At 43.3% G+C, this 26,895-nt stretch overlaps 1 protein-coding gene across 2 annotated transcripts in view; it reads left to right on the top strand.

The window, feature by feature from the left end:
- LOC119657035 (protein TRC8 homolog) overlaps positions 1–19,778 on the top strand; it is a 29,847-nt gene extending 10,069 nt beyond the window's left edge. Inside the window, exons 2-8 of one of the 2 annotated variants that reach the window (XM_038063789.1) lie at positions 9,735–10,011; positions 10,072–10,365; positions 10,504–11,041; positions 11,237–11,411; positions 13,261–13,442; positions 18,850–19,047; positions 19,124–19,778. In XM_038063789.1, coding sequence (XP_037919717.1) covers positions 9,735–10,011; positions 10,072–10,365; positions 10,504–11,041; positions 11,237–11,411; positions 13,261–13,442; positions 18,850–19,047; positions 19,124–19,267 — 1,808 coding nt within the window. In that variant the 3' untranslated portion in view covers positions 19,268–19,778. Of the gene's footprint in view, positions 1–9,734; positions 10,012–10,071; positions 10,366–10,503; positions 11,042–11,236; positions 11,412–13,245; positions 13,443–18,849; positions 19,048–19,123 lie in introns of both variants that reach the window. The other variant, XM_038063788.1, reaches the window with a different exon arrangement.
- The last annotated feature ends 7,117 nt before the right edge of the window (positions 19,779–26,895 follow it).

Below are 26,895 nucleotides of genomic sequence, written 5' to 3'. Positions count from 1 at the left end.
TCTCATGAGGATTAAGTGACCCGCCCACCGCAGATTGCTGATACCGCACGGTATCTGAGTTCGGGCCTTACACGTTCCCTATCGTTCACAGCGGTCAATAGAGCTTCCAGTCTCTCCGTTCAACGATCCGTAATTCCGCAGATAGATTTTGGTCGACGATCTTAGATCTGTTGCTCATCGATTTTGAACTCCAAAACTGTGAGAAGAGGCGGAGGCAACCCACGAGTGGAGGTAAGCGACATCATATGATGATCCCTTTCGATGTTGATGTCAGCGCTTCTCTTGTTATGTACATACAGTGATGGAAGCTGCGAAAATTCACAAATCTACCACCATTGTCGTTACGGTTGCCAAACACATCAAATGCCGAGGAAGGTGTTGTCAAACCCCACCTTGGCACTCAGATTACCCATCACGAAAACAATTTCACCTTTAGGAAGTCCCTCCTGAAATGCGTATAATTGCTCCTACAGAGGGCAACCTCGGTTGGTGCATAGTACTGTATAATTGGGATGGCCTTTAGCCTGGACCGGAAACTTGCAGTCAGAATCTTGTCAGAAATCGACCCCTGGGTAAAAAGAGCGCGCTTGGTGGTAGCTTGACTTTGCAGAGCACATTGCCGCAAGAAGGAGAGGAGTCCCATCATCTTACTTCGCTTAGGCGCAGGGTCTACAGCATGAGTTGCAATAACGCTTCATTAGCAATCGAAAAGTGAAATAATGTTAGGAATGTTCAAGGTCAAATCATCTTTCTCGAAAGAGCATAAAAATATTCTCCATCCTCAATTATTATTGATGTAGGCTGGGTTAGTCATCGTTAGCGAATGAAATCAGTTATGCTCAAATTATGATTAAGTAATATTAACACAATAAATTTCATTCAGGAATTTCGTGAAACTGCCTATGAATTTTGAATTGAATTTCCATATGAAAAGATGAGTAGGAACTAAAGCATCAACAAAGCAGACTGAGAAATCCAGCTGTGATCGATTATGCGGCTCATCTCAGCGAATGTTACACAAAATATTTTTATTGGATAAATTGATGCAAGTTTTCATTATATTAAGTATTTCATTAGTTTTTCAAGTGGTGTCATCACAATGACATATACATAAATCCTGAGGCTTGTTAATGACTTGCAGATTCATATACTCCAAATTATAGCGATTAATTTATTCCCTTATCTGAGTGCCAGAAGAAATATGGCCATTTGATCTTGTGGTCTTTTTTTCCTCATTTTCGTCTAAGAAAAAAAAATGTAACCAAATATTTGGAATACTTTGGGTTAACACCTTCATTGCCCACTTCACATCTGGTGCGGCCCGGTGACCTCTTATGGAGAAGTGGAAAGGGGGCAGTCTTTATGTCATATCAATTACTTCATGTTTCCATATTTTTTTGAACGCTTGTTATCTTGTCGACAATTAAAGTTTTAATCGCTGGTCTCTTGCTGTTAGACGAAAAAATGTCTACTGTGCACCAAATATAGTATCAAAATCTTTTTTTCTGAAATTTTAATCAAGGAACTCCAAAGTTCAATAAGGAAAAATGTCTTTTAAAAATTGATTCATTCTCTATTTGCGTTCTCTGTTTTTTATGTTCCTTCATTAAAACAATGTGTTGTGTTATAAAATCACTTCAGCGTTTTTCTAATTTCACTCGCTAGGTAGGGACTTATCAGTGGTTGCTTCGTGGAGCGCAATTACCGCTGTGATGCGTCGTTTTGGTGCCACAAACTCTTAATACCCTAACTGCTGTGGGAAGCCGGTAACATTAACGAAAGATAGCAGTTCCCCAACCCTACAATCAGAAATCTTTATGAGGTCCTCAAAGAATTGTGTACCTAGTGTTCGGTGCCTGGCTCTACTTAGAGCTGGGCGATCACAAGGAAAGTGTGTGAAGGTTTCATTCTCAATGGGGGCATGGTCCCCTATAGGACAGTGCCCCAGACAAACTGTCGTAATCCTTACACGCGTCTGGCACCAAAACTGTTGTTGCTATAGAAGAGGTGAACCTTCACCATCTAAATTCAATGGCGGTTAAGTCGTGCGAGTAGATGTTTCCTTTTAAGTCACCACTGCGTCTGCTAAGGTACAGTCAGGACGGAGCCCAGCTTGGTCAGCCCATCCGCTTGTTTATTTCCCTCTATGTTCCTATGATCGGGAGCCCAGAGGAGGGTGACTTTCAACGTACTGCTCATTAGTCTATTCTGCCCGTACATGCTCCACCAGCTTAGAAGATGTCACCACTGAGTACAAACCCTTAATATTAGCTTGTCTGTCGGTCATGGTTATGTTACACTTGCGACTCGAACCATGCCTCAGTCTTCGACAGGCTTCTATTATCGTCAGTACCTAAGCTTGAAATACACTAGGGAATCCCGAAAGACCGTGCGATTCGGCCATACTGCGTATTCGAAAAAACTCCCGCAATGACTCCACAAACTATTTTTAATTCGTCGGTGATTGTTATAGGCTTATCACTTGTATTGTATTATTTGAGGGTCCCAACAGAATCTGCCAACCTTGAGCCCCTTTTGGAAGTGTTTCTATTTCCCAACAGAATCTTCCCCGCTGTACTGGCGGTTCCTTATCAGGCTGCAGATACGATATGGTAGTTGTCCTGTTTCGTCCATCTAAAGCATATCACATGTTCACTCTTTTGTGAACTATACGCAGTTTCAGTATCATCACACTTAACGTTCTGCTAGTGATAAGCCTATAACAGCGAGATAGTACAAACATTCAGGACAACTGGGATTCAAACTGGAATAACGAGATGGAGAGGCTGACGCTCAACTATTTGTACCTGGTATGTAGTTTTGACCACCCTCCTTGCGCCACCATCTCAGTCGATGTTTCGTTTGTAGCGCTCCCAGTTTGTGCTACGGTATAATACGGAGTATATTTTCTTGTTTTGGTCGTTTTTAACGACTTCCATCCCTCTTCGATCCAGTTTCTGGAGCTTTTCCTCTACTGCGGTGGTTTTTGCATTTGTTGCGCTGCAATTTGTTTTTCATCCGCTGAAGGTGCATGGCAAGAGTTTGCTTGGATACTGACAACTACTTGGAGGTTGCGCGCTTCGTAGTAGTTGACTGGATCCTCTGGATGCTTGTGAATCATACAAGAACTAAGCGGTTGCTACTTAGCAAGCACATTCCTATTTGCCCCCGTTGTAAAAACCTCCTATAATCAGCGTGTTCTGTAAAGAACTGTGTCAGATGTTAATTCAAATTACCAGTTTAACCATTCGTAACCATTATTTGATGGCATGACCGATTTCACTTCTATAGGGTTCCACGTTTTCACTAACCATCGTCATATTGTCTGCACAACTAATTAACGTTGCCCCGTCCGCATGATAATCTCAAGCACTTCATCATATATCATGGTCCTTAACAGGGGTACCAGTAGGGAGCCTTGAGGAACACCTCTTGCCATAATGTATTTTTTCGGGCCGTTGTCCGTCTCGTACTAGAGAAGCCAGATATACTTAGTTTAAACAAAGTGTCTTTAATGCAATCCTACTTCTATCAATTAAAGGCGTTCTCTGACATCTGGCGTTACGATCGCGCCGTACTTACCAATGGTCATCGCTTCCTGAGCCAGATTTGCAACCATTGCTATTGCATCGACCGTAGAAAGGACTAGCCAAAAGCCATACCACTCCCCTGATAATCCACCCACAAACTTGATGAACGAGAACAGTTTATTGTATATCACCTTCTACAACATCTCCTAGATACTATGATCTAACAGACAGACAGGGCGACGTGAAGAGAACACGCTAGGTGGTTTTTGACATTTCGGTAGTAGAACCAACTTCTGTCGCTTCCGCTGGACAGGATCATGCACGATTTGAATGTGTTTTGGGCTTATTTTAGCAGTCAACTCAAGGGTTTTGTTCGAAATCTCTACCAATCCCCGAGTCTTGTTATCCCTAATTCGTCGACAGAACTCTGGCAGTTTCTCTTCAGGAATCGAGAAGGAGTCCGATTTAATCGTTGACCGAGGTCTTCGTGTTGCAAAAACAGGGCAGTATCGTTTTGAACAAGAGTCGCTTGAAGTGATTTTTGCTCACGAATCTTCTTTATTGCAACCTTGTCGGCGGGCTCATATTTGACATATTTGGCTCGAGACACAGCTGTGGCTTCACTTTCATCCTTTGAGAAATTCTCTTTGCTCTCAGTATTGAAGTGGTTCCAACCGTAGTATGGTTCCCTACTAAAGTGGGAGCGCCGATGTGGCATTGTAACATCACAGCCCTAATAGATCAGCCAAATATCCTTACTTTTTTACTTTCAGTGCGCTTTCCTCCGTTTTCAATGTCGATAAAGAAAGTGTTTTTAAAATCGGTTTACTGTTTGTCTGTCTTTTTTTTTTTTTGTTGAGGAGGTGGAAATCTTCAAAAAGACACTGGTCTGGACACACCAGCATGTGGGATTTTTATCCACTAAAACCACCCCCGACTCCCTCCCTGCCCTGCGGAACCACCATAAGGTATTACATCACGGGGCGGAGTCAGCTCACTCTAGCTTTGTCACCTTTCTTCTATACGCGGCGTACGTGACCGCGCTTTTCTCCTTTCCTCTGCCTTTCGCAATTTATCTTGAATAGATGCGATCATGGAGTTGACCGCATCCCAATTCTCTTGATGTGCTAGCATTTTCGGTACCAGATTTTCTGGTACCAGCACCTCTCCTAGAGTCTCCTCTAGATTCCTCCTTTCTTCCACAAATCTCGGACAGTGGAAGAATACATGCTCTGGGTCCTCTGGGACTCCATTGCAATTTGGACAATCGGATGAGGTCTCCAATTTAAGCCTGTGAAGGTATTGGAGATATCCTCCATGTCCCGTAAGAAACTGGGTGAGATTATAATTAATCTCACCGTGTCGTCTCTCCAACCACTCCTTGATGGCAGGAATGAGCCTGTGCGTCAACCGGCCCTTTCCCGAGCGTTCCCATCGCTCTTGCCATCTATTTATGGATCTCTCCCTCTCAGCGTTCTTCGTCCGCGATGAGGAAGAGGTTGGCTTTGTATTGTATATATTCGCCATCTCATCTGCCAAGATGTCAATCGGCATCATTCCAGAGATGACGAATGCTGCATCATCTGAGACAGTCCTGAAGGCAGAGCATACCCTCAGGGCTGTCCTCCTGTAGACTGAACTCAGTTTGGTAGCATTCCCTGACATCCACAACGCCTCCCTCCAAACTGGGGTCGCATAGAGCATGATCGAGGTCACCACCCTGGCTATAAGCAACCTAGAGGTATGCCGTGGCCCTCTCACGTTCGGCATCATCCTCGCCAGGGCCATACTAGCAGTGGATGATTTATCACAAACATACTGTAAGTGTTGCTTATAGCTGAGCTTCCTGTCTATCACCACCCCCAAGTATTTGATGGTCGGCTTGGAAGTGATGATATGATTCCCGATTCTAACACAGGCGTAATTTCTCTTCCGGCGCTTCGTGATGAGGACCGCTTCTGTTTTTTCCTCCGCAAGCGTCAAACCAGAGCTCTCCAAGCACTGATTGCCTCACTTGAGTATAACTCAGCATCTTCAAGATGCTTTGCGACAACAACCAGTGCTATGTCGTCAGCGTAACCCACCACTGTGGCTTCCTCCGGAAGGGGAAGATTAAGTACATCGTTGTACATGATGTTCCACAGTAGTGGGCCCAATACGGAGCCCTGTGGGACACCGGCGGAAACAACGTACTCCTGCGGTCCGTCATCAGTGTCATACCATAGCCTCCTTTCAGTTAAGTAACTATCGACGATAGCAGCGAGATAGGCGGGAATACCAATCTTCGCTAGGGATTTCCGTATTAGATTCCAATTGGCCGAATTGAATGCATTTTTCACGTCCAGGGTTACTACCACGCAATATTTGCTGGTATTACCCTTTCCGTGAATTGCATCTTCGGCCAAACCAGTAACCAATTTGATGGCATCAATGGTTGATCTGGCTTTTCGGAACCCATACTGCCGATCTGAAAGGCCGCCTTGGCTCTCAACAACCGGGAGTAATCTATTATAGATTACCCACTCTAACATTTTCCCCACCGTGTCCAAAAGACATATGGGTCGGTATGACGATGGTTCACCTGGAGGTTTACCAGGCTTAGGCAGAAGTACCAACTTCTGTCGCTTCCAAGCCGCCGGAAATATTCCTTCGGACATGCACGCTTCGAACAGCTCAGCGAACATGTCCGGCCTGGATTTCACGGCAAGCTTAAGGGCCTTATTCGGCACTCCGTCCAGGCCCGGCGCTTTATTGTCTCCTATTCTGCCGCAGATCTCCAGCAGCTCGTCTCTGGTGACTGGAGGAATTGCCGTCACATTCAGAGGTGGTTGGAATATGTCGGCGCTCTCCTCTTGCTGGGGGAATAACCCCTGGATGATTTTCAGCAAGAGGGTGGGACACGTGATCTGCGGAGAGGAGCGGCCTCTGAATCGTCCCATCACTATTCTATAAGCACTCCCCCACGGGTTGATGTCCGCTTCTGAGCAGAGCTCCTTAAAGCATTTTGTCTTGCTTCGCTGGATGGCAAGCTTGAGGGTTTTGCGGGCTGCCTTATAGGCGCACTCTTTCTGCCTCTGATCGACTCTACCTACCGCCCTCTGAGCCGCTCTTCTGGCTCGGTGGCAGGCTGATCGAAGACCGGCCAGTTCATCATTCCACCAGTAGTTTGGTCTTCTACTGGGGAATGAGCACCTCCTAGGCATGGACGCGTCACATGCTTTGGCGATGCATTGAGCCAGATGGACGGCTCTTTCCGTAGAGGCGCCTGCTTTATCAGGTTGATCTAACCACACCTCTATGAAGGTCTGCTCATCCAAAGATTTTGCAGACCAGCCTGAAATCTTTTTCGGTTTTGGGCATGATAGCTCTTTGCCCTGTGGCTCGACACATGTCTCAAAGAAGATTGCCTGGTGATCGCTGTGGGTGTAGCGTTCGCTGACGCACCAGGACATATCACGCGCCAGCGCAGGGCTGATAAAGGTCAGGTCTACAACCGAGCCTGACCCCCCCTTTCTGAAAGGTGTTTACGGTACCTTCGTTAGCCAAAACCATGTCCAGCTGCGCAAAAGCCTCTAATAGACTGCGCCCCTTAGCATTTGATTCTCTGCTACCCCATTCTAGGGCCCAAGCATTGAAATCACCAGCAACTTCGCCCCCTTGCGTCGAGAACAAGATTATCAAGCATTTGCTCGAATTCAGGCATTATCAAACTTGGTGGGGCGTAGCAGCTGTATACATATACACCACTTATTTTCGCCCACACAAAGCCACTGGCTGCCTGACTTGCAGTACATTGTATGGCTTGTCGACCACAAGCCCATATCGCCGCTCTGGCAATATGGCCTTTCTCCCCATACCTTCTGCATCGATCGGACCGATCAATGCTGCTGGTGCATGCCTTCGCGAAGTGCCCAAACATGAGGCATTTAAAGCACCTCTTTAGTGAAGTTTGCTCCCTTAAACGGTAAACAACCCATCCAATCCGAACCCTTCCGGCAGCTAACAACATCTGCGCTGTCTCCGCTGGCACTCGTATGGTGGCCGTTTGAGTGCCACCATAGGCTTTCCGTAGACCGACAACAGACTCCTCTGACAACTGTCCTCTGTCTGTCTGTCTGTCTGTCTGTCTGTCTGTCTGTCTGTCTGTCTGTCTGTCCGTCACACACATTTTTCTCGGAGACGGTCATAGCGATTGAGACCAAATTTGGTTGAAAGATGGGAACTGTGAAGGCTCACGCATACAGTGAATTACATCCTTTTACGTCGAATTTAAGGGGGGGTCCCCATACATGCAAAAGGGGGGTGTAAAATTTTTTTTCATCAAATATAGTCATGTGGGGTATCAAATTAAAGGTCTCGATTAGTACTTTTCAAAGCCGATCTTAGTTTTGACATTCGTTGGAAGTGTGGGGAGCGCGGGGGGTTGAAAGTAATCACTTCTTTAAGGGGGCCATTCTCAGAAACTACCAAAGCCAAAAATCTGAAAAAAATCAGGAGGCTGCGACTATATGGTGCCTGGGCTCCGAAATACCTTCCATGCCGATATCTGTTTAAATAAAGTTAATAATAGTATATTACTACAATTTTTTGTAATTGGTTAGAAACCCCCCTTAAGTTCATCCTAGTACCATGAAATTTTGCAGTAATATAGGCTATAGTGTAGAGCATGATCTTACCAAGTTTGGTGGAAATCGCACTATTACTAACAAAGTTATAATACCTCAAATTTGTTGCTTCTTTGAAAATTGAAGACTATGAATGTCAATATCATCCGAAAGTGGATACTCTCACATAATATATGGATATATTACGTGCTACGTACTAAGAAATACACAAAACCTTTCGTACCTGAAGCGTCCAGCTTCCGGTTTCCCGACTTGTTTTAGGAATGAGTTGGGCGCACTTGTTTGAGAAGCAACTTACTTCTTCTGTTAAGTGCACGGACTCCTCTTTTCTTGGGCATGTGGCCAATACTTTCAAAAATTATGTATTTTGGCTTAGTCGGTTTTCGGCGCTGAGGCAGCGTCTGATGAGATGGTCAGTACCCTCCGATCAACTCAGCCAAATACATAATTTTTCACAGTGTAGTGTTCACTCATTCGCTAGATCATCTCTCCCGCCAACGAAGTACAGAAGTATGTCAAACCGATGATCGAGCCTAATCCTCTTCTTCCAGAGGTAGACACAGATCCAACGTTGGACAGTACAATATAGCTCCGTAAAGGTTTGAAGGAGGATTTGGCCCCTGGTGTTGGGTGTAGGGCTCTTTGTACCGTCTTGGTTTGTTCGGGGCACAGTTTTTCTTTCAAGCACTTTCCTAGCACCAAAGTCATCTTCAAAGGGATTAACACTTCTCTGTAGGTTTTCTCAGGTTCCCCAGTCGGGCGTTACCTCTTGGACGTTTAAAGGGAGTTTTGAAACTGTCACCGGTGACGTTTTAAATTCAAACCTTTGTTGTTCAATTGGTTCGGAGTTTCGTTACCAAGTCGGTTATTTGGCTAGGGATGGAGTTGTCTACGCGGTTGAATAGGTTACCTGTTTTACTTAGTTCGTTCTAGAGACCCCTTTCGCCTTTGGGTCCCGGGCAACGTGTCTCTGGATATGGCTAATTTCTGCATTCCGGATGTGGCTGCATCCATGGATTTGTCCACGGAACTTCTCTGAACAGCTTGCGAGTATTGGAATTTTTTGTCGCTCTGAGCTAATCATGGGTTTCTCCGGGTACTCCGTTAGTCTCGGTAATGGGAGGTTGATTTGATCTTACCCTCATGTCCCTTTCTCCATCTTATTGTATTTGTAGGGCCCGTAGTGCCCGATAGTCACACAAGGTTTACCACTGAGGTGCCATTCACAGAAGTGAAGTGAAGTGATTTTTTGACTATGGTAGAAAAAGAAGACGAGGCGGATCCTGCCTAAGATGGAGCGATGGCGTAGGTCAGGACGCCAAACAGCTTTTAGAGATATCGAATTGGTGGACCTCGGCGTAAAACCGGGATGTCTGGAGTTCCTTATTAAGGCAGGCCTAGACCGGATACCGGTGGTTGCGCCGTTGATGATGATGATTTTTTGACTACCCCTTGGCTTTGTGGTTTGTTAGGAGTTTGACCCCGCCAAGTTATGTTTCTCTAACTTTTTATTATAATTATTTAACAAAATAGACGTTGAAATTGAATTAAATACTCACGTTATCTCTCTTCTTTGCAGGTTGCTTCTGTTCGGCGTGTATATTTATGTTATGGACCCGATACCTGGTGATAGTTTACATGTTCGTTATATCGGTAGGATTAATATTTCTGTCATATTGGAGCAATGTATCGGCACTTGCGTTGATTGAAAATGGTCCTTGTTTGCTCGAGGATATTCTTTCATTGAATATGTCGCGGCTATTGGATCCAGGAGGTGTAGCTATTTTAATATTGCCTCATCTAATCGCGCAATGGCTTATGGGCATGTTATTCGCATACATCCATTTGGGACCAAGGTAATAATTACAGATGTCATGGTTTAGCTGAGCTGAATTTATATTTCTTTTTCTTATTAGATACGCACCCATACAGAAGATCCTCCCGTTGTGTTTCCTTACGCCGTTACTTTTGGCTATGCTGCCCTTACCGCATGTTGTGCTTAAACATTCACCAGCATTTGCAGCTATTTTACCTCTAGTCTTAACGAAGATTTCACTATGGAGCAGTTCGATGGATGTCGGGAAAACAGTGTACAATGGCTATCAATATGCACGAAATTTTGCAACAAACTTCGGCCTTTCAGCACTTGTTGAAAATGAATGGCAACGACTTAATGTGCCATGTGTGTTACGTGCTTTTTGGACGATACGGTGAGTACTCCTTGGTTTAGGACTTAGGAAGATGTGCTTCTGTTTAAGATGAGCTGAATTTTTTGTTTTGCTTTAGGATTTTGAGATCCGGAGAGATAATATTCTGCATTTATATTTCCTCTTGTGTTATCCTTACAGATTGTGCGAACAACTCGTTTCAGTGATTGCCACGAGCAATGCCCCGCTAAATTTTTTGAGTACCATACAAAGTCTACTGGTGAGCGGCTGCGAAACATTGACAGCAGTTCTCGGGATGACCAGCATAATATCCATCATTTGTCATTACATCGGAAAAATGTTTCAGTTCTTTCTGCTATCTGAAGACTATGACGAGGATAAATCAATTGGAACTGTTTCGGCAATTCTCTTTTATATTTTAGCACTTCAGACGGGTTTGACATCGCTTAGTCCAGAAAAGCGTTTTATTCGTTTATGCCGAAATCTGTGCCTTCTTGTTACGGCATTACTGCATTTTTTGCATAATATCGTATCGCCAATTTTAATGTCATTAAGTGCGGCCCGAAATCCATCGCGGAAAAGACACGCTCGGGCGCTGATTGTATGTGCATTCCTCCTGGTGGCTCCGATTGTTTTACTGACGGTCTTATGGTCAAAGCATTCACCATCAACTTGGCTCCTGGCTGTAACCGCCTTCTCGGTTGAAGTCATAGTTAAAGTATGTATGAAATATCCTACAAGGAATTTAATTTATTATTTATTTATCCTTTTGCCTTTTGCTTTTTTGTGGTCCTGGTAGTCATGGCTTACCATGTTCCATTTTTTTGGTTTTTCGATTACTTTTTGGGACCCATGACTACTATAAATCTGGAATTCAGATAAAAGTGCTGTATTCTCTATGCAATTATTACAGGTCCTAGTGAGCTTGGCGACGTACACCCTATTTCTGCTGGACGCAAGGAGACAAACCTTCTGGGAGAAATTAGATGACTACGTTTATTACATTCGTGCCGTTGGGAATTCGGTGGAATTCTTCTTTGGGATTTTCTTGTTTTTCAATGGTGCTTGGATTTTGGTGTTCGAGTCGGGTGCGTATTCTCTCTTTGCAGCTATTGTCTGGATATGTGATTGTCGCTCTTATGGTGAAAGTGATTTCATTCCATTCTTTTCCACACCGTTGCTTTTCACTATCTTTCCACCTTTTCTGTTGTTTTTTTCTAAAGTAGTTTATAGTTTAGCTTTGTTCCGTCGTCTTTTTTTAGTTGTTTGTGAGTAGCAGATAGTAATATTGGGTTGGGGAAAAAGTAATGTCGTATTTGTGATCGAATTTTAACGCTTTATTTAACATACTTAGAATTATCCGATTTAAGTCAAATATGCGCCGTTTTGTTTGCGAACTTGTTGCCATTTAGAAGGCAACTCCATTGTCCCCCTCTTATAAAACCCCCCCTCGTTATTTGCAGATAACTCAGACAGCCAGTTTTCGCAAGCCTCTTTTGAGGCCAACTTACTAGCACCAAGAGCGGTTTGCATGGACCGGAAGAGATGATAATCACTTGGTGCCAGGTCCGGACTATATGGTGGGTGCGATAGGACATCCCATCCGAGTTCCCGTAGCTTCGGGCGGGTCATCAAAGATGTGTGAGGCCGAGCGTTGTCCTGGTGGAACAGAACACCATTCCTATTGACCAATCCTGGCCGCTTCTGGTCAATTGCCTGCTTCAAACGGTCGAGTTGCTCACTCCCTTCCAATCCCACCAAACACACGGCAAAACCTTCCTGGCCGTGAATCCGGGCTTGACAATGGTTTGAGCCGGCTCGCCGCGCTTCGACCACGATCTTTTTCGCTTGAGGTTGTCGTTCGTGATCCACTTTTGATCACCAGTAACCATTCGCTTCAAAAATTGGTCGAATTCGTTCCGTTTCAGCAGGGCATCGCAGGCGTTGATTCGGTCCAAGAGATTTTTTTCCGTCAACTTGTGTGGCACCCAAACATCCAGCTTTTTTGGAAACCAATCTTCTGAAAATGGTTCCAAACGGTTTTATGGTCCTTATCCTGTTCCTGGCCAATCGAGCGAATGCTCACATGCGGTCTACTGGGATGATTTCGAGAATTTTATCGGTTTCTACGACGATTGGCCTACCAGTACGGGGTGTATTTTCGACATCCACTACACTAGAACGAAATCGATCGAACCAACGCTGTGCTGTCGAATCGGACCCATAAACTTTACAAATTTTTTTGGGTGCCTTCGTTGCCTCTTCAGATTTTTACCTCTCAGATAGTAAAAATGTAAAATATTACGAATTTCTTGCTTGGTGGACTCTATCTTTGACGCGCTATAACTTGAGACTGACACGTACGATCATAAAACTGTCAAAGAGACACCTGTAGTTCAGATTGTCATCTTCAAATCGCCGTATAGGATGACCCGATGTGATAAGTACAACACAAGATATGTTTAAGTGTCACCATCTATTGACAAAATACGACATTACTTTTTCCCCAACCTAATATGATGAATAATTAAGATTTTCTGAATATCATTAATGTTCAGTTTACAATAAAAAAGGGGTAAATTGTTGTTTTCGAAATTCTGAACTATTTCTTTAATTTATCGCAACTTTTACCATTTTATATTAAAAATTATTTCATTATTCAGCATTTAGGGACCAAACAATGGTAAAATTAATTTCTTGCAATTCATTATCATTCTGTGAATGTGGACTTAGTGTGGTTACATTTATAGTTCTGTTTCTCTCTCTCATATTAATTACATGATATTGTCTGTTAGTTTATCTCGGTTATATTTCCATGATTTCCTTTCTTTACTTTTTTCCCTAAAGTCTCTTTTCTCTTTTATTTTTTATATTGTGTGCATGGTTTTTTGTTTGATTGGAATGTATGATACAATTTGATAGTGCGAAATGCTGCAGGCGGTGCAATCAGGGCTCTGATGATGTGTATTCATGCATACTTCAATATATGGTGCGAAGCACGGGCTGGTTGGTCTGTATTCATGAAAAGGAGAACGGCTGTACACAAAATTTCATCATTACCAGAAGCTACCCCACGTCAACTTGAAGCATTCGATGATGTTTGTGCCATTTGCTATCAGGTGAGTAATCGATTTATAACTTTTTCTTTCGAAAAGAACACATCATATCTCTCGTGTTTGGGAAGTTGTCGATATTCTATTTACATATTCAATATCAAGCTATTTCCCGTAATTTGCTGTTTTTATCGAAAATGGAGTTGGGCGTTAGCCACTTGATGTGTTGTCCAGCTTCATCATAAATATTTGTGTTCGTCTTGCTTTAAATTTTAATTATCAGAAATAAGATTTTAAAATGTGTAGATCATTTTTGAGTTCCTACTGGTTAAATTGAAGTTATTCAGCTTCTGCCCCGTCGCCAATATTCCTGCCGAATAGGCGCCGCTCGACTTAATAGATCGACCAAGCCTCAGAAATCCCCAAAATAGTTTTAAGAATTTGTGCAGATTTCCAAAGAGTTTTTGAAACGCTACAAACTCGAAGGTTCTACCGGTGAAGGCGATAGGAAACGAAAAAGGGAATTACACCGTAGAAGCTAAGAGTCCTGGCGACCAAAAAGGAGAGACGCCATCTAACTTGAGCTCGAGAAAGGGGCCACGAGAAAAGGTGGCAAACTCCGCGGGAAAAAAGGGTAACGAATTCCCTAAATAGGCGGAAATGCAAGTCATCTCACCGGGGAGGGTGGACCTCATCCAAAAGGCGAGAGTACAGGAAGAAAGGCTACTTAAGAAAGGCGGGGTGGTCCTACAGAAAACGAAGGCTATGTCCAGCGAAACATCTCCACGAATGTCAAAAATGACATAATGGAGATGAAAGAACTGCTGGACCTTATTGCACAGCAGCAAAACTCCTGGATGACAGCCGAAGAGGAGCTCAGGAAAAAGCACATCGCTAGTGCAGCCTCTAGTTGCGAAAAACGCAGTGTCCTCAGTCCGCCAAAGGGGAACAAAAAATCGACAAAAGGAGGCGAGGGAAAAACAGCGAGAATGTGCCGACGAGGACGCCGACGGAAGAATTCTGCGAGGTGATAACCAAGTGGACCAAGCAGCGTCGAAAACAGGAGAAAATTCAACAACAGCAACCTTATTTGAATAGCGACGGCAGTGGCCCTACTGTAGCAAAGTCGACTTCGACATCAGCGTCAAAGAAAAAGGGAAAGGGCAAACCACGGTCAGAGACCATTTTCATGAAGGCGAACGAAAGGGGATCTTTCGAGGAAGTTCTTCGAGAAGTCCGCAACAACGCCAAATCAGAAGGCATTGGGGTAGATGTTAAATCTATCTGGCGGACGCAAACACCCATATATTCGTAGAGCTTGGATCAAAGACCAAAAAGAAGAGTACATTCTGCGAGACAGTCCAGAGCATTCTAGGCACGAAGCCAGTTGTTTCCAGGCTAGAACCCATGTGCATCCTTGAAGTAAAAGATCTGGATTTTCTCACTAATACGAAAGAGGTGGAGGAGGCGATAAAAATGGGTTGTGGGCAACTCTGTGTGCATGTGTCTGTCAAACTTAGAGGACAAAAATTGGCCAATGTCCCTGAGAAGACAGCGAGCGAACTTCTCCATTGCAATAATATAAAGATCGGGACGATTATTTGCAGAATAAGGCGAAGGGCCGTTTCGACTTGCTGCTTTAAGTGCTGAGCATATGGAAAAAGCATTTTGTGTTACAAATGTGGCGAACCTGGGCACAAAGACATTTCGGCGAAAAAATCAGTGTCTTTAGTTATTCTTAGCCTGCTCAAGAGGCCATTTTGGGTTTGCCCTTAACGTCCAGTCTGAACGAGGTATGCAGTTGTCCACCGTAGTTTGAAACCGAAAAGCTTTCCAAGCTCCAAAATGAAGGTGTATTCGAATTCAAAGTCACATACCAATGTGACTGTCCTCGCCCATGATTATAACGGCTGGGACGCCAAATCTCGGAATCCCCCTTCGACACAGAACCTCAGCACATGACTGTGCTATAATTTACTACAGAGGTATTGCCTCAGGCCACCGCGTAAACCGATCAATGGTCTTGAGGCAACACTTTTAACCGTGCGAGTCACGCAAAGGTTATGCAAGCGCTTCTGTGACTAAGGGAATAAATCTCCTTCCTTCTTAGAATGCCTTGTGATCTTATCCTTCTGCCATGCAATAATTAACGTCCTTGTGTATGGACGATCAGAAATACTAAGTATCATAGAAACCAGCCGGTTCATTGTCCGAATCCTGGGGTGTTCAGATCGCGTACTGAGCAAAAACGGCGTGAATACTAGGTTCCTTTTCAGACATCTCGCAGCTGATAGAAGAAGGTGAGCCAAAGATAGGCAACTCCTTGAACGTGTATTTGGAGTCCGGCTGCAGGCTCTTACGAATTGCGTCCTCCTTCCCTGGTACAGCGATTGCCGAAGAATCGACTGCGGCAGAAGCAGTTGTTCAAACTCTTTTCGCGCGAACTTCTGGAGCAGTAAAGGACGCACTTTCGACAAGATTGAGTTGTCAGTAGTGTCGATGTGGTGGCGAATATCATGTTTAACTGGCTAGGTGATATTACATTTGGTAGTAATGTTGCAATATTTTTTGGAGAAGTGCGGAATGGAAGAATCCGACCTCATGACCACTCATTCTCGCCGGGCACGCTCATTGCCTGGTCGGGTAATGACAGAGGTGTGAAGGGTAGCATCGCTCCGCCATAAGGTGTTCCAATACCGTGATTAAACCCTGGAAGCTCAGTGACAAATAAAAATTGACTATTGCGCTGGTTAGAGAAGCAGAATCTGCTGCGAATAATAACGATTTCAGAACCATATACCGCATCGCGATCGGATCAAGGATATCACTCCTCAGCTCCACATCCACGACGATGAGAAGCTTAATAGGGGGAAGAAGAGCCCCATAAACAATTTAATTTAAAATCTCAGACGTTTTGAGTGAAGTCTGGTGTAGCTGCATCCTGCTGGAGGGCTTCATTGGACCATGACATTTTTCATCAAATCTTTTGACTACGCTGCTGACCACATTGCCTCCTACTGTACCGTTACGGTCTTGAATGAAGTGCTCTAACACACTTCAAGGCTCTGATCCAACATGGATTGTTGTGCCAACGATTATTATTATTATTCTTTTGACTACGCTGGTGATATCTGCTTGCTCACTCACCTAGTTATCAATTTTATCCAATTGGTCCTGGGTTTAGAGAAAAAACAAGCAGAGTCGGACTGAAGAGCAACACCAAAAAACCAAACTTCTGCCTAGCTTTTTCCATCTGCATTTATCAATTTGAGCATCTAGATAGCGTTACCGCTGCTGGCGATGATACCAGGCTTGATGTCGCTCAACGCATTAACAGCGATGTAACCGCCTTCGTTGTTTAGTTCAAAGTGTAGGAGTGCAGCGCAATTTTAAGCGGGGACTCTTGCACGTCGATATTCTCCCTACACTGCTATATGGAAACATCACATAGAAAGTGTCTGTCACTCTTCCTAAGCTTGCCTGCATCATGTCGCCGAGTTACTCTAACCCATGTAATCTCTAATGAACAAGTATATCGACCTACAGCCAAATATTCTTGGACATGTGGATGAGAAGGCGAAAGCAACAATAGATAGGTCACACATGCCTATGCCGACTATTTCATGCAATGGAAGTCATTTTCCCAGAATGTGTTACGAATGTCCTCTTTCAATAAGCTGAACCACATTTCTGGTGCCAATCGCTTATTTGCGTTACGCAATTCTTTCTCAAGCACCATCTCCTTCTCAGGTAAAAAATGAGGGTGATGTTTTGAGTATTTTGTTTTCCGGCAAAGAAAAAACAATGGAAATAAGTTTTTTCGATGCCTTGCTGTTTGCCTGGAAAAAGGGGCTAGGCGAGCGACGCTGCAGTAGATTTTGAATCTAAAACTTTCATATTTTTTTTCGAGTAAAGTAGAGGAATGTATTTGTGCATAGTGTTGGACTCCCCCAACTGTACGCCGTCGGACTACCAACTAAACACCTCCTCATCGGCATAGAGCTAGCCTGGAGCTGTTTGTCACATTACTTCGAGCTCGTCCCTGAGTTCTCCCGCCTTGCAAAGTCTTCAAACCATAGAATTCCTTTCACCAACGAGAGGGGAGAGAAGGAATGGAACTCCTTACCCCATACGGCCGTAACCCGAACGTAATGCGCATTACGGCTCCACCTGTCAGTGCTCCTAAGGATCTCCTCGACAATGTCGTCTGGAGAGAGATACCATGTGTGTGGCTTCAGAGACAGTGTGGTACACAGACGCCACCCGCAAAGTTGTCTCTGTACTTGTGCGAGATGCTTACGATATATTTTCTTGCGAAAAGCATCAGCCCATACCTCTGCCTTGTAGAGCATGATAGACTGCGTTGAACTCATCAGAAGACGTCGCCTGCTAGATACATGGTCCCCAATATTTGTCATTAGTCGAATTAAGGTCAAAACTCCAGCTGCAGCCTTGTTCGCTGTTGCTTTGATTTGCGTGAAAAAGCTCATCTTTGAGACAAGAGTCAGTCCGAGGTACTTTACCATTGGTTTTGAATTGATTATCGATTCGCCGTTCAATATGGGACGCAGGGTTGGAATTCTCTTTTTAGTCGAAATGTCTACTTCGGTTTTTTCCAGTGCAAGGTTGGAACCACGAGCAGTCATCCATCCGCTTACCCGTCGCATCAATATGTCTGGTTTTCGCCTGTTTGACAGTGCGTCCAGCAACGAGCGCCGCAACATCATCTGCATAACCGACTAGGCGCGACTGTTCTGACATGTGCAATTTAAGCAGACTATCATAGGAAGTGTTCCAGAGGTCCGGCGCTAGGATGGATTCCTGCGGTACCTCTGGCGTGGCCTGCATCCTCCTGTGACCCTCTAGCCCCTCATAGAGCAGGGAGTTATTCCTCAGATAGTCCCTCAATATTCATAAGAGATAGCTCGACGTGTGGAAAGTTCTGTCTAGTGTACCTAGCATGTCTCCATCTTACGGAATTAAAAGCATTTCTGAAGTCAGGCGTTACGAAGAGCACCACCCGCTCGGTAGCTGTGTGCCTTCGCTCGATTAATGACATTCACGACTTGCATGGCAGCATCAACTGTGGATCTCCTTGCTCTAAAGGTGGTATAAGTTTCCGGCAGGACTCCGCGCTTCAGCGAATCTACTGCTGATGAGTTTTTAGAGCACTTTCTCGGCAATATCAAGCATACAAAGTGGTCGGTATGAAGACGGCAACTTAAGGTCCTTTTTTTCAGGCATTTTTTTCAGGGTTTTGCATATCTTTACCAAAAGAACACACCGTTTAGGTTTTTGTTATTCTTGTTATGTTATCCTCTGTTCCTTTGCACTGATGGTTAGTTTCAGATCATTTCAGAATATTCCGTGCAATCGCTTCCATTCACTTTTAGATTGTAGCAAACTTACCTTTGCAATACCAAGTGAGCTCTTTGTCAATTATTATTAATCAATTGTAAATAATACTTTATAGGAAATGGCCTCTGCAAAAATAACCCGATGCAAACACTTCTTCCACGGTGTTTGTCTTCGAAAGTGGTTGTACGTTCAGGATCGTTGTCCGTTATGCCATGAAATAATGATGTACCATGATGGAAAGCCAGATGAAAAGGACGAACAGCCCGCAGATAACAGAGCAATAGATAATTCAAATCGTCGTGCAAATGCCAATGTAAGTTTCGAATGTGTCTCTTTTATTGTTAAACTATTTAATGGAAGCACATTTAATCCTTTTGTAAACATTTCAGGAAGCAAATTCATCAGTGTCGGCATCCACGCAAAACACGGGTAGTTCACAAACCAGTAGCAGTAGTATCGAGTTTCGAATATCAACAAATACCACACAAGTTCTCACAGCTGAACATGATTTAATTGGAAATGAAGTAGAATAAACAAACAATAAAAAATAGTTAAATTTTTTATAAAAAAAAAACAATCGATATGTATTTACACGCTACTATTATTATGGTCTTGAAAAGATATACTTTCGCGGTTTTTTCTTTTTCCATCTGTTCTTTTTATATGAACGTACTTACAATCGAAAAAGGAAGAAACAGAAAACAAATTGAATCTACTGAATTATTTATTTATACTTCCTGTGAATTTTTCTTTTTATTTCCAAACTCGAAGTTTAGTTCATTTTAAATATAGGGAAAATGAGGAGAAAATCGTGTGGAGCCGTAGGCGACAAAGTAGACAATTCTCATTAAGTTTACGGCAAAAAAAAACACTTGAAGCTAAGTGAAGAGATGGGATGTTCAAAAGTCAAGTCTGATGATATTCTATATAGTAAATTATTTAAAAAAAAAAAACACAGACATAATTTTTAAGATGTTTCTGATGTTGCTGTCCAATATATATATTTTTAATATGTAGTAAAAGAACAAGGTTTAAAGCTAAAAACTGTTTTACGCACTTTCAACCCCGTATTGTGATGTGAAATTTTAGTGCCCGAGTTAATGCATATTTAGAACGAAAGTGTCTGACGACGGGATTGGCATATGACTATATGATGTACAACTCGCTCAAAATTATTTTTATTTGAGATAATCTTTGTGTTGTTCCTATCAACGCATTTGTTTCCTAGGCAACAACCAATAGTGAGTTGGCAAATGAGAAGGAACTTTGGTGGTTCCAAAGTTGAAATCATATGAGTTGCGATTTTAATTCAAAACATACCACATTAAAACAATAATATATCGATAAGGGAAGCAATTACAAATGATGGTTTCAGACAAAACAAAATGTCACAAAAACCACGAAACAAAGCCTTGTAAATTCAGATACTCAAAGTTAGGCTTGGAAACAATTTGCATTGGACTAGAATTCAAGATAATTTTCATTTTAACGGAATCATTTGTAACAATATGTTGCTAAAACAAGGAAAACATACAAAAGAAGCTGGGCCTGGCAGTTGATAACAGATATTTTGCTGCGTAAATTTAGACTAGGAAACGATGCAAACGTTTGAAACAGTTGTAATGAACTTATGGGAATAGGAGGATCTGACGAACATTCTAACTGGCCGAAAACGACCTAGAGGGAAGAGCTATCCCAGAAACCTAAAAAGTTGACGAAATTGACCGAGAAGGTCCGCCCGCAAAGATTGAAGCTCCATCAAAGTGCTCGGTCGACACGTTCTTGCACGCCTCTGTGCAAGCCAGGCTCGAGAATGTGGGGGGTCTTTGGAGCGCTTTGAATACAAAATCAACGTGTCGATACCGATGCGTGGGTCCGCACCGGATTTCAAAATAGACAATAAACGAAGGATTTCGCGACGGCCTAACGAATAAAAACCAGAACGCGAGCTAAAACTGAAAAATGAAAAAAAAAACGACTCGACCGCGCGCGTGGAGCCGTAAGTCTCTGGATCCAAGTGCCGCGGTCAAGAGGGAAGATCCACGACAGATCGCAATCCTGATCATGGTTTCTTCTGCCTCAGATTGTGATTGAAGCGCGGCCCCTGAGGTTCCTTCCTTTCCTTGAAATCTTCAGGCCAGTATTTCAGAGAATGTCCCTAATAAAGGTTTTGCGGGATGAAGGAGGAAGAGAGAGGGAGGAAGTCCTCAAATCAAAGTTATTCAAAATTTATTATATATTGCTCACTCCAACAGATGACAAAAAAAATAAGAGAAAAAATTGAAAATAATATATACAAATGAAAAGAAAAAAAATTAAATAAAATCAAAGAAAGAAATAAAATGAAAAAAAAATAGAAGAAAAAGAAATGAACTCCAAACAAAAGAAAAATTAAAACTTATACATGGAATCACTCCGAGCTCGGCGTGGTGTGTAAATATGATGATGGTGATTCTGTTAGTGGCTAAAAGAAAATATTTAAGACGTTACGATGATAATTTCATTTTTCTTTTCAATTAAACCCTTTTAGAGTTTCAACTTTACATGAATCCGAAATGAATTTTCGAACAATGACAAGTTGGATCCAAAGTTGAAACACCGGAGAGACGACGGGGATAGTTCTTTCCTTTGGATTTTAGAACTTCTGCGGCAATTGATACACACGAGTTCACAAGATTTGTAATAATCACGATTGAAGTCTTTGGACAATTGTCCGCAATGGCAGAAGTCAAATTGCCAACGATACCAGCATTGGAGTTAAACGAATCACTTCGACTCCTTCCAGGTTTACGTGGCACGCCCGCTGGGATTACAACTCCATCGGCGCCTTTAAAACCATCCGTGACTTCCTCTGCTCCAACGTATCCTTTTTACCCTCCTGCCTCTGTCGATGTCGGAAAAAGATCCGCTTCCAGGATACGGATAGGGGCTGCTCCTTACTGCCAGAAGCTCCCGCGAAAAATCTTCCGCACGTCACCTGTCGTCTTCACCGCTGTGTCCCCCGCGAAAAATCTTCCGCACGTCACCTGTCGTCTTCACCGCTGTGTCCCCCGCGAAAAAATCTAAACGTTTCCTCTCTAGATGTTCCCGTGCGAAAATTTATCGAATTTCACCGCCAAAAGAAAAATCGATCTCTCGCAAAGGCAAGAACGATCTCCTCTTGTCACCCGCCAGTGCAGCTGTTCCACCCGAGAACCACTCCCCATGCCGCTACGTTCGCCTTGAACTCTGTTGAGTTCATGTTGCAGCAACAGGCGCGTGCACCTTTCAAGATGAATTCACCCGAATGCATTCAATAATGTGCAATCTGCGGCGAAGATCAGGGTGATTGCACATTATGAAATGCATTATTTGAACAAATTAATTCAGAAAGAGACGAATGAGATTCCGCTCCCGTCGCGAAGTCGCGGTCGATACACAGTTGACAAAAGGTAGGTGAAGCAACGAAATCGCAAAAAGTAAACATGACTTGCAGTTTTGTAGCTCGTATAATTGCTGGTGAAAGCATTATAAAAATAGAACCAATGGAAAATGAACGCTCGCTTTGTATTTTTGCACTAATCCATTAATACATGGCTTGATTTCGTAGTTCAAAGATACAGAAGCAAGGAACGAAAACAAACGCCTCGATTGGGAATGAGAATTCGTCCAGCCCATCGTAAAGATCAAGAAAATGACTATCTTCAACGCGTGAATATACTTCAAGTGATGTGAATCGAGCAACGTTTTAAAAAGATTGTACAATTGACTACAACTCGCATCCTATTCATGGTATCCATGGTATGTAACCATTGCGATGAACTGAAGTCAATTTCATTACGTAGTTTACCATTGGCTGATAACATTGACCCAAGATATTTAAATCGCTCAGATCTGGGCAGGTCACTGCCGCTGACAGTGATTGTGGTTGTTTCATGGGAATCGGTCGTCAACAACTCAGTTTTATTAAAATTCAATCTGAGTCTGTGTTGTATGCGGCGATCAATTCCATTTGACAAGTTGCTCGAGATTATTTTTGCTATTGGACACTAGGGAAACATCATTGCATAAAGCGGTGTATACGACGCTGAACGTTAGATGTCCTGGGCGACAATCTTTTTAACAAGAACAATGAAGGTTAGGGGGCGCTTCCTTGATGAGCACCAACAGAGACACGAAGCGGTTTTGATATACCCGCCACACTTCGAACTTAAATTTTCGGATCGTGATAGAACAATTGAACCCAGCGTACCAGTTCTTCGAGCACTAAATGTAGTCATAGAGCATACCAGATGAGTTCGTGTGACATCCGGTCAAACAATTTCCCTAGATCCAGAAATGCAATGTAAAGAGGACGATGTTTTTCCATGAGTAATTGCGAAGCGTGTATTGCGTTAGTAGCTCCGCAGTTCTTGGCAAATTGGACTCACGGTTATTTGAACGATTTCGCGAACCGCAACAACCGGTATCCCGTCTAGGCTTGCCTTAATGAGGAACTCGAGACATCCCGATTTTGCGCCGAGGTCCACCAATTCGATATCCCTAAAAGCTATCTGGCGCCCTGACTTACGCCATCGCTCCATCTTAGGCAGGGTGCACTTCGTCTTCTTTTTCTACCATAGATATTGCCCTTATCGACTTTCCAGGCTGGATCATCCTCATCCATACGGATTAAGTGACCCGCCCACCGTAACCTATTGAGCCGGATTTTATCCACAACCTGGCTATCATGGCATCGCTCGTAGATTTCGCCGTTATGTAGGCTACGGAATCGTCCATCCTCATGTAAGGGGCCAAAAATTCTTCGGAGGATTCTTCTCTCGAACGCGGCCAAGAGTTCGCAATTTTTCTTGATAAGAACCCAAGTCTCCGAGGAATACATCAGGATTGGCAAGATCATTGTCTTGTACAGTAAGAGCTTTGACCCTATGGTGAGACGTTTCGAGCGGAATAGTTTTTGTAAGCTGGAATAGGCTCTGTTGGCTGCCAACAGCCGTGCGCGGATTTCATCATAGTAGCTGTTATCGGTTGTGATTTTCGACCCTAGATAGGAGAAATTATCAACGTTGTAGCCTCCTATCTTTATTCTTTCCGTTTAACCAGTGCGATTTGATGTTGGTTGGTTGGTTTTTGGTGCTGACGTTGCCACCATATATTTTGTCTTGCCTTCATTGATGTGCAGCCCCAGATCTCGATCCAATTGCCGCCTGCTCGATCTGAATGAAGGCAGTTTGTACGTCTCGCGTGGTTCTTCCCATGATGTCGATATCACCAGCATAGGCCAGTAGTTGGGTGGACTAAAAGAGAATCGTACTCCTCGCATTTACCTCAGCATCACGGATCACTTCTTCGAGGGTCAGGCTAAAAAGGACGCATAATGGGGCATCGCCTTGTCGTAGACCGTAGTTGATGTAGAACGGTCTTGAGAGTGATCCTGCTGCTTTCATCTGGCTTCGCACATTGGTCAGGGTCACCCTATTCAGTCTTATCAATTTCGCCGGGATACTGAATTCTCTCATGGCCGTGTACAGTTTTACCTTAGCTATGCTATCATAGGCAGCTTTAAAGTCGATGAAAAGATGGTGCAACTGATGTTCATATTCCAACAGTTTTTCCATCGCTTGCCGCACAGAGAAAATCTGATCTGTTGCTGATTTGCCTGGAGTGAAGCCTCTTTGGTATGGACCAATGATGTTCCGAGCGTATGGGGGGCTATCAGGCCTAACAAGATTGCGGAGAATATCTTGTAGATGGTACTCAGCAACGTGATACCTCTATAATTGCTGCACTGTGTGATATCTCCCTTTTTATGTATGAGACAGATAATGCCTCTTTGCCAGTCGTCAGACATTGATTCGCTGTCCTACACCTTGAGCACAAGTGGATGAACCACTTCCATATTTAACCAATTCGGCTGTAATTCCAGCAACTTCTGACGGCTTATGATTTTTAAATCGATAAATTGTACGGACTGTTTCCTCTATACTGGGTGGTGACAGCATTTGTCCGTCGTCTTCAGTTGGCGGAACCTCCAACTCGCCGATGTTCCGATTATTCAATAGTTCATCAAAGTATTCAGCCCATCGCTCCAATATGCCCACTCTGTCGGAAATCAGATTTCCCTCTTTGTCTCGGCAGGATGAACATCGGGGTGTGTAAGGCTTCATTCATCTTTCATCCTGCTGAATTATTGGTAAGACTTCCGCGCCTGGTACGGTTGCTCCCTGTACTTTTCGAGTTCACAGACCTGTTGGTTCTCCCAGGTTTCTGCGGCTGGGGCCAAGTATCTTTGTGACCGTATTTATGATAACGTTCTTCAGGTGATTGTGAAGATCATTTGTTGATGCTTCATCTCTAGGATCTCTGTTGACTGCGGTTGTTGCGGCATCCATTTCCCTCTTATAGGCGTTGTGAAGGACTGTATTGTGGATGGCTTCAGTATTAACTCTCACCTGATTGTCAGAGGGGATTCTGGGTGGTGTTGTTATTGGAGCTCGGAACACCATGCCAACGAGATAGTCATCCGAGTCTATATTGGCCCCCCTATATGTTCTGACATTCATCAAGGTTGAGAGGTGGCGACGTTCGATCAATCAATCAATTGTGTTCAATTTGGTTGAAAATGGTCCCGTCTGGAGAGGCCCATGTATGTGTGGACCGCTTCCCGCGCAAACCAGGTACTTCCAACAACCATTGTTGTCAAGAATCTGTTCAAAAATCTTTTTGGTATGGGACAACGACCGAATCGGATAGTAATTCGAACATTTTGTTGAGATACCTTTCCTTTTCCATATTGGAACTGTGGTACTTTCTTGCCAGTCAAATGGTGTTCTGCATTCCTCAATAACCCGATTGAAGAATTCACTGAGACATAGTGTTGGTTCGCTTTCCAATGCTCAGATGTGATGTTGTCAGGTGTTGTTGCTTTCTCCGTGGTGCTACAGGTGGAATTACTCCAAATGCCAGTGCTTGTGGAAGTGGAGGATGAACAAATTCTCGACTCGTCGGTCCGTAAGCAAAGTACCGTTTTTGTCATTAACACAACTGAAATGTTCGTGCGTTCGTGTCGCATTTGGCAAGTCGATACAGATCTCTTTCGCCATGCCGAGTGTCCAGTTTATCGTAAAGATCTTTGTAATGAACCGTTCGGATGACGATAATCGCTTTCTTCGCTTCCCAGTTGGCAGTCTTATAAATTGGCCAATTGGCGAGCGTTTTATGGTTGAGAAACTTGTGGTAGCGGCGCTTCCTTTTGCTGACCTTCATTTAAACCTCGTCATGTGCATATGCGGTGAAAAACTGAATAGTGCGATCAGCTGATATAATGGTGAGCTTCATCAGTCTGTCATTGAATCGTTCTACTTCTTTGATGGCATCAAGGAAACCCTTTGAGATGGTTATTCTAATATGGTATACGTGTGTGAGCTACCAAAATAGAGAAGCTTTTGGCAGGAGACCATCGGGTTTCTTGTTGTTTCTTGCTAATCACCTATGATAAAGAAAAGATGTCTCTGTTTTGTACAGCTCTGGTCAAACTTATAAGCACTCCTCGACACATGTTAGTGAACAACTTTTTATGAAATGTTGATATTTTAATTTTTTTTGACAAGGCCGCAAAGGAAGTTCAGAGAATAATCAAAAATAAAATTAATTATGGAACCCAAAGAAATAACGCCGGTATAGACAGCTTTATTTGCTTAGGTGTATACGTCCAATTTATTGACAAAATTATTTATAAAGGTATTTGAGGCAAAAATCCGAAGATCATTGAGAAAAACAAGGAAACGCTAGGCAGATTCAATGTGTATAAGTAGAGCATGGCTGCTCGGATTCAGGAATTAAAGGACGTGATCGGAGGATCTAGATTTTTAAAGATAGTGGATTTTGAAGGCCAAGGTAGTGAAGACCATTTTTCATCTCAAAAAAACCATTCAAAGCCATGCGTTTGTTTTACAAATGTAGATAAGTTTGGCCGAATTGGTTTATTTTATTGAGATTCCCAATAATTCACTTTGGGCATAGGTTGCCAATCGCCCCCGTCATTGGCAAGTGTAATGGATTTATTCGGTACTGCGGGGATATGCCGCGTTCCTGGTATTTTCTTAAGCAAAACCAAGTTGACATTGACTAGATTGGATGTACATAATTTTGGGAAGAGGCCAATAAATATATAAAATTGCAC

Source organism: Hermetia illucens, chromosome 5, assembly GCF_905115235.1.
Source record: "Hermetia illucens chromosome 5, iHerIll2.2.curated.20191125, whole genome shotgun sequence".
Lineage (NCBI taxonomy): Eukaryota > Metazoa > Arthropoda > Insecta > Diptera > Stratiomyidae > Hermetia > Hermetia illucens.
This window is presented reverse-complemented; position numbering and strand designations above follow the sequence as displayed.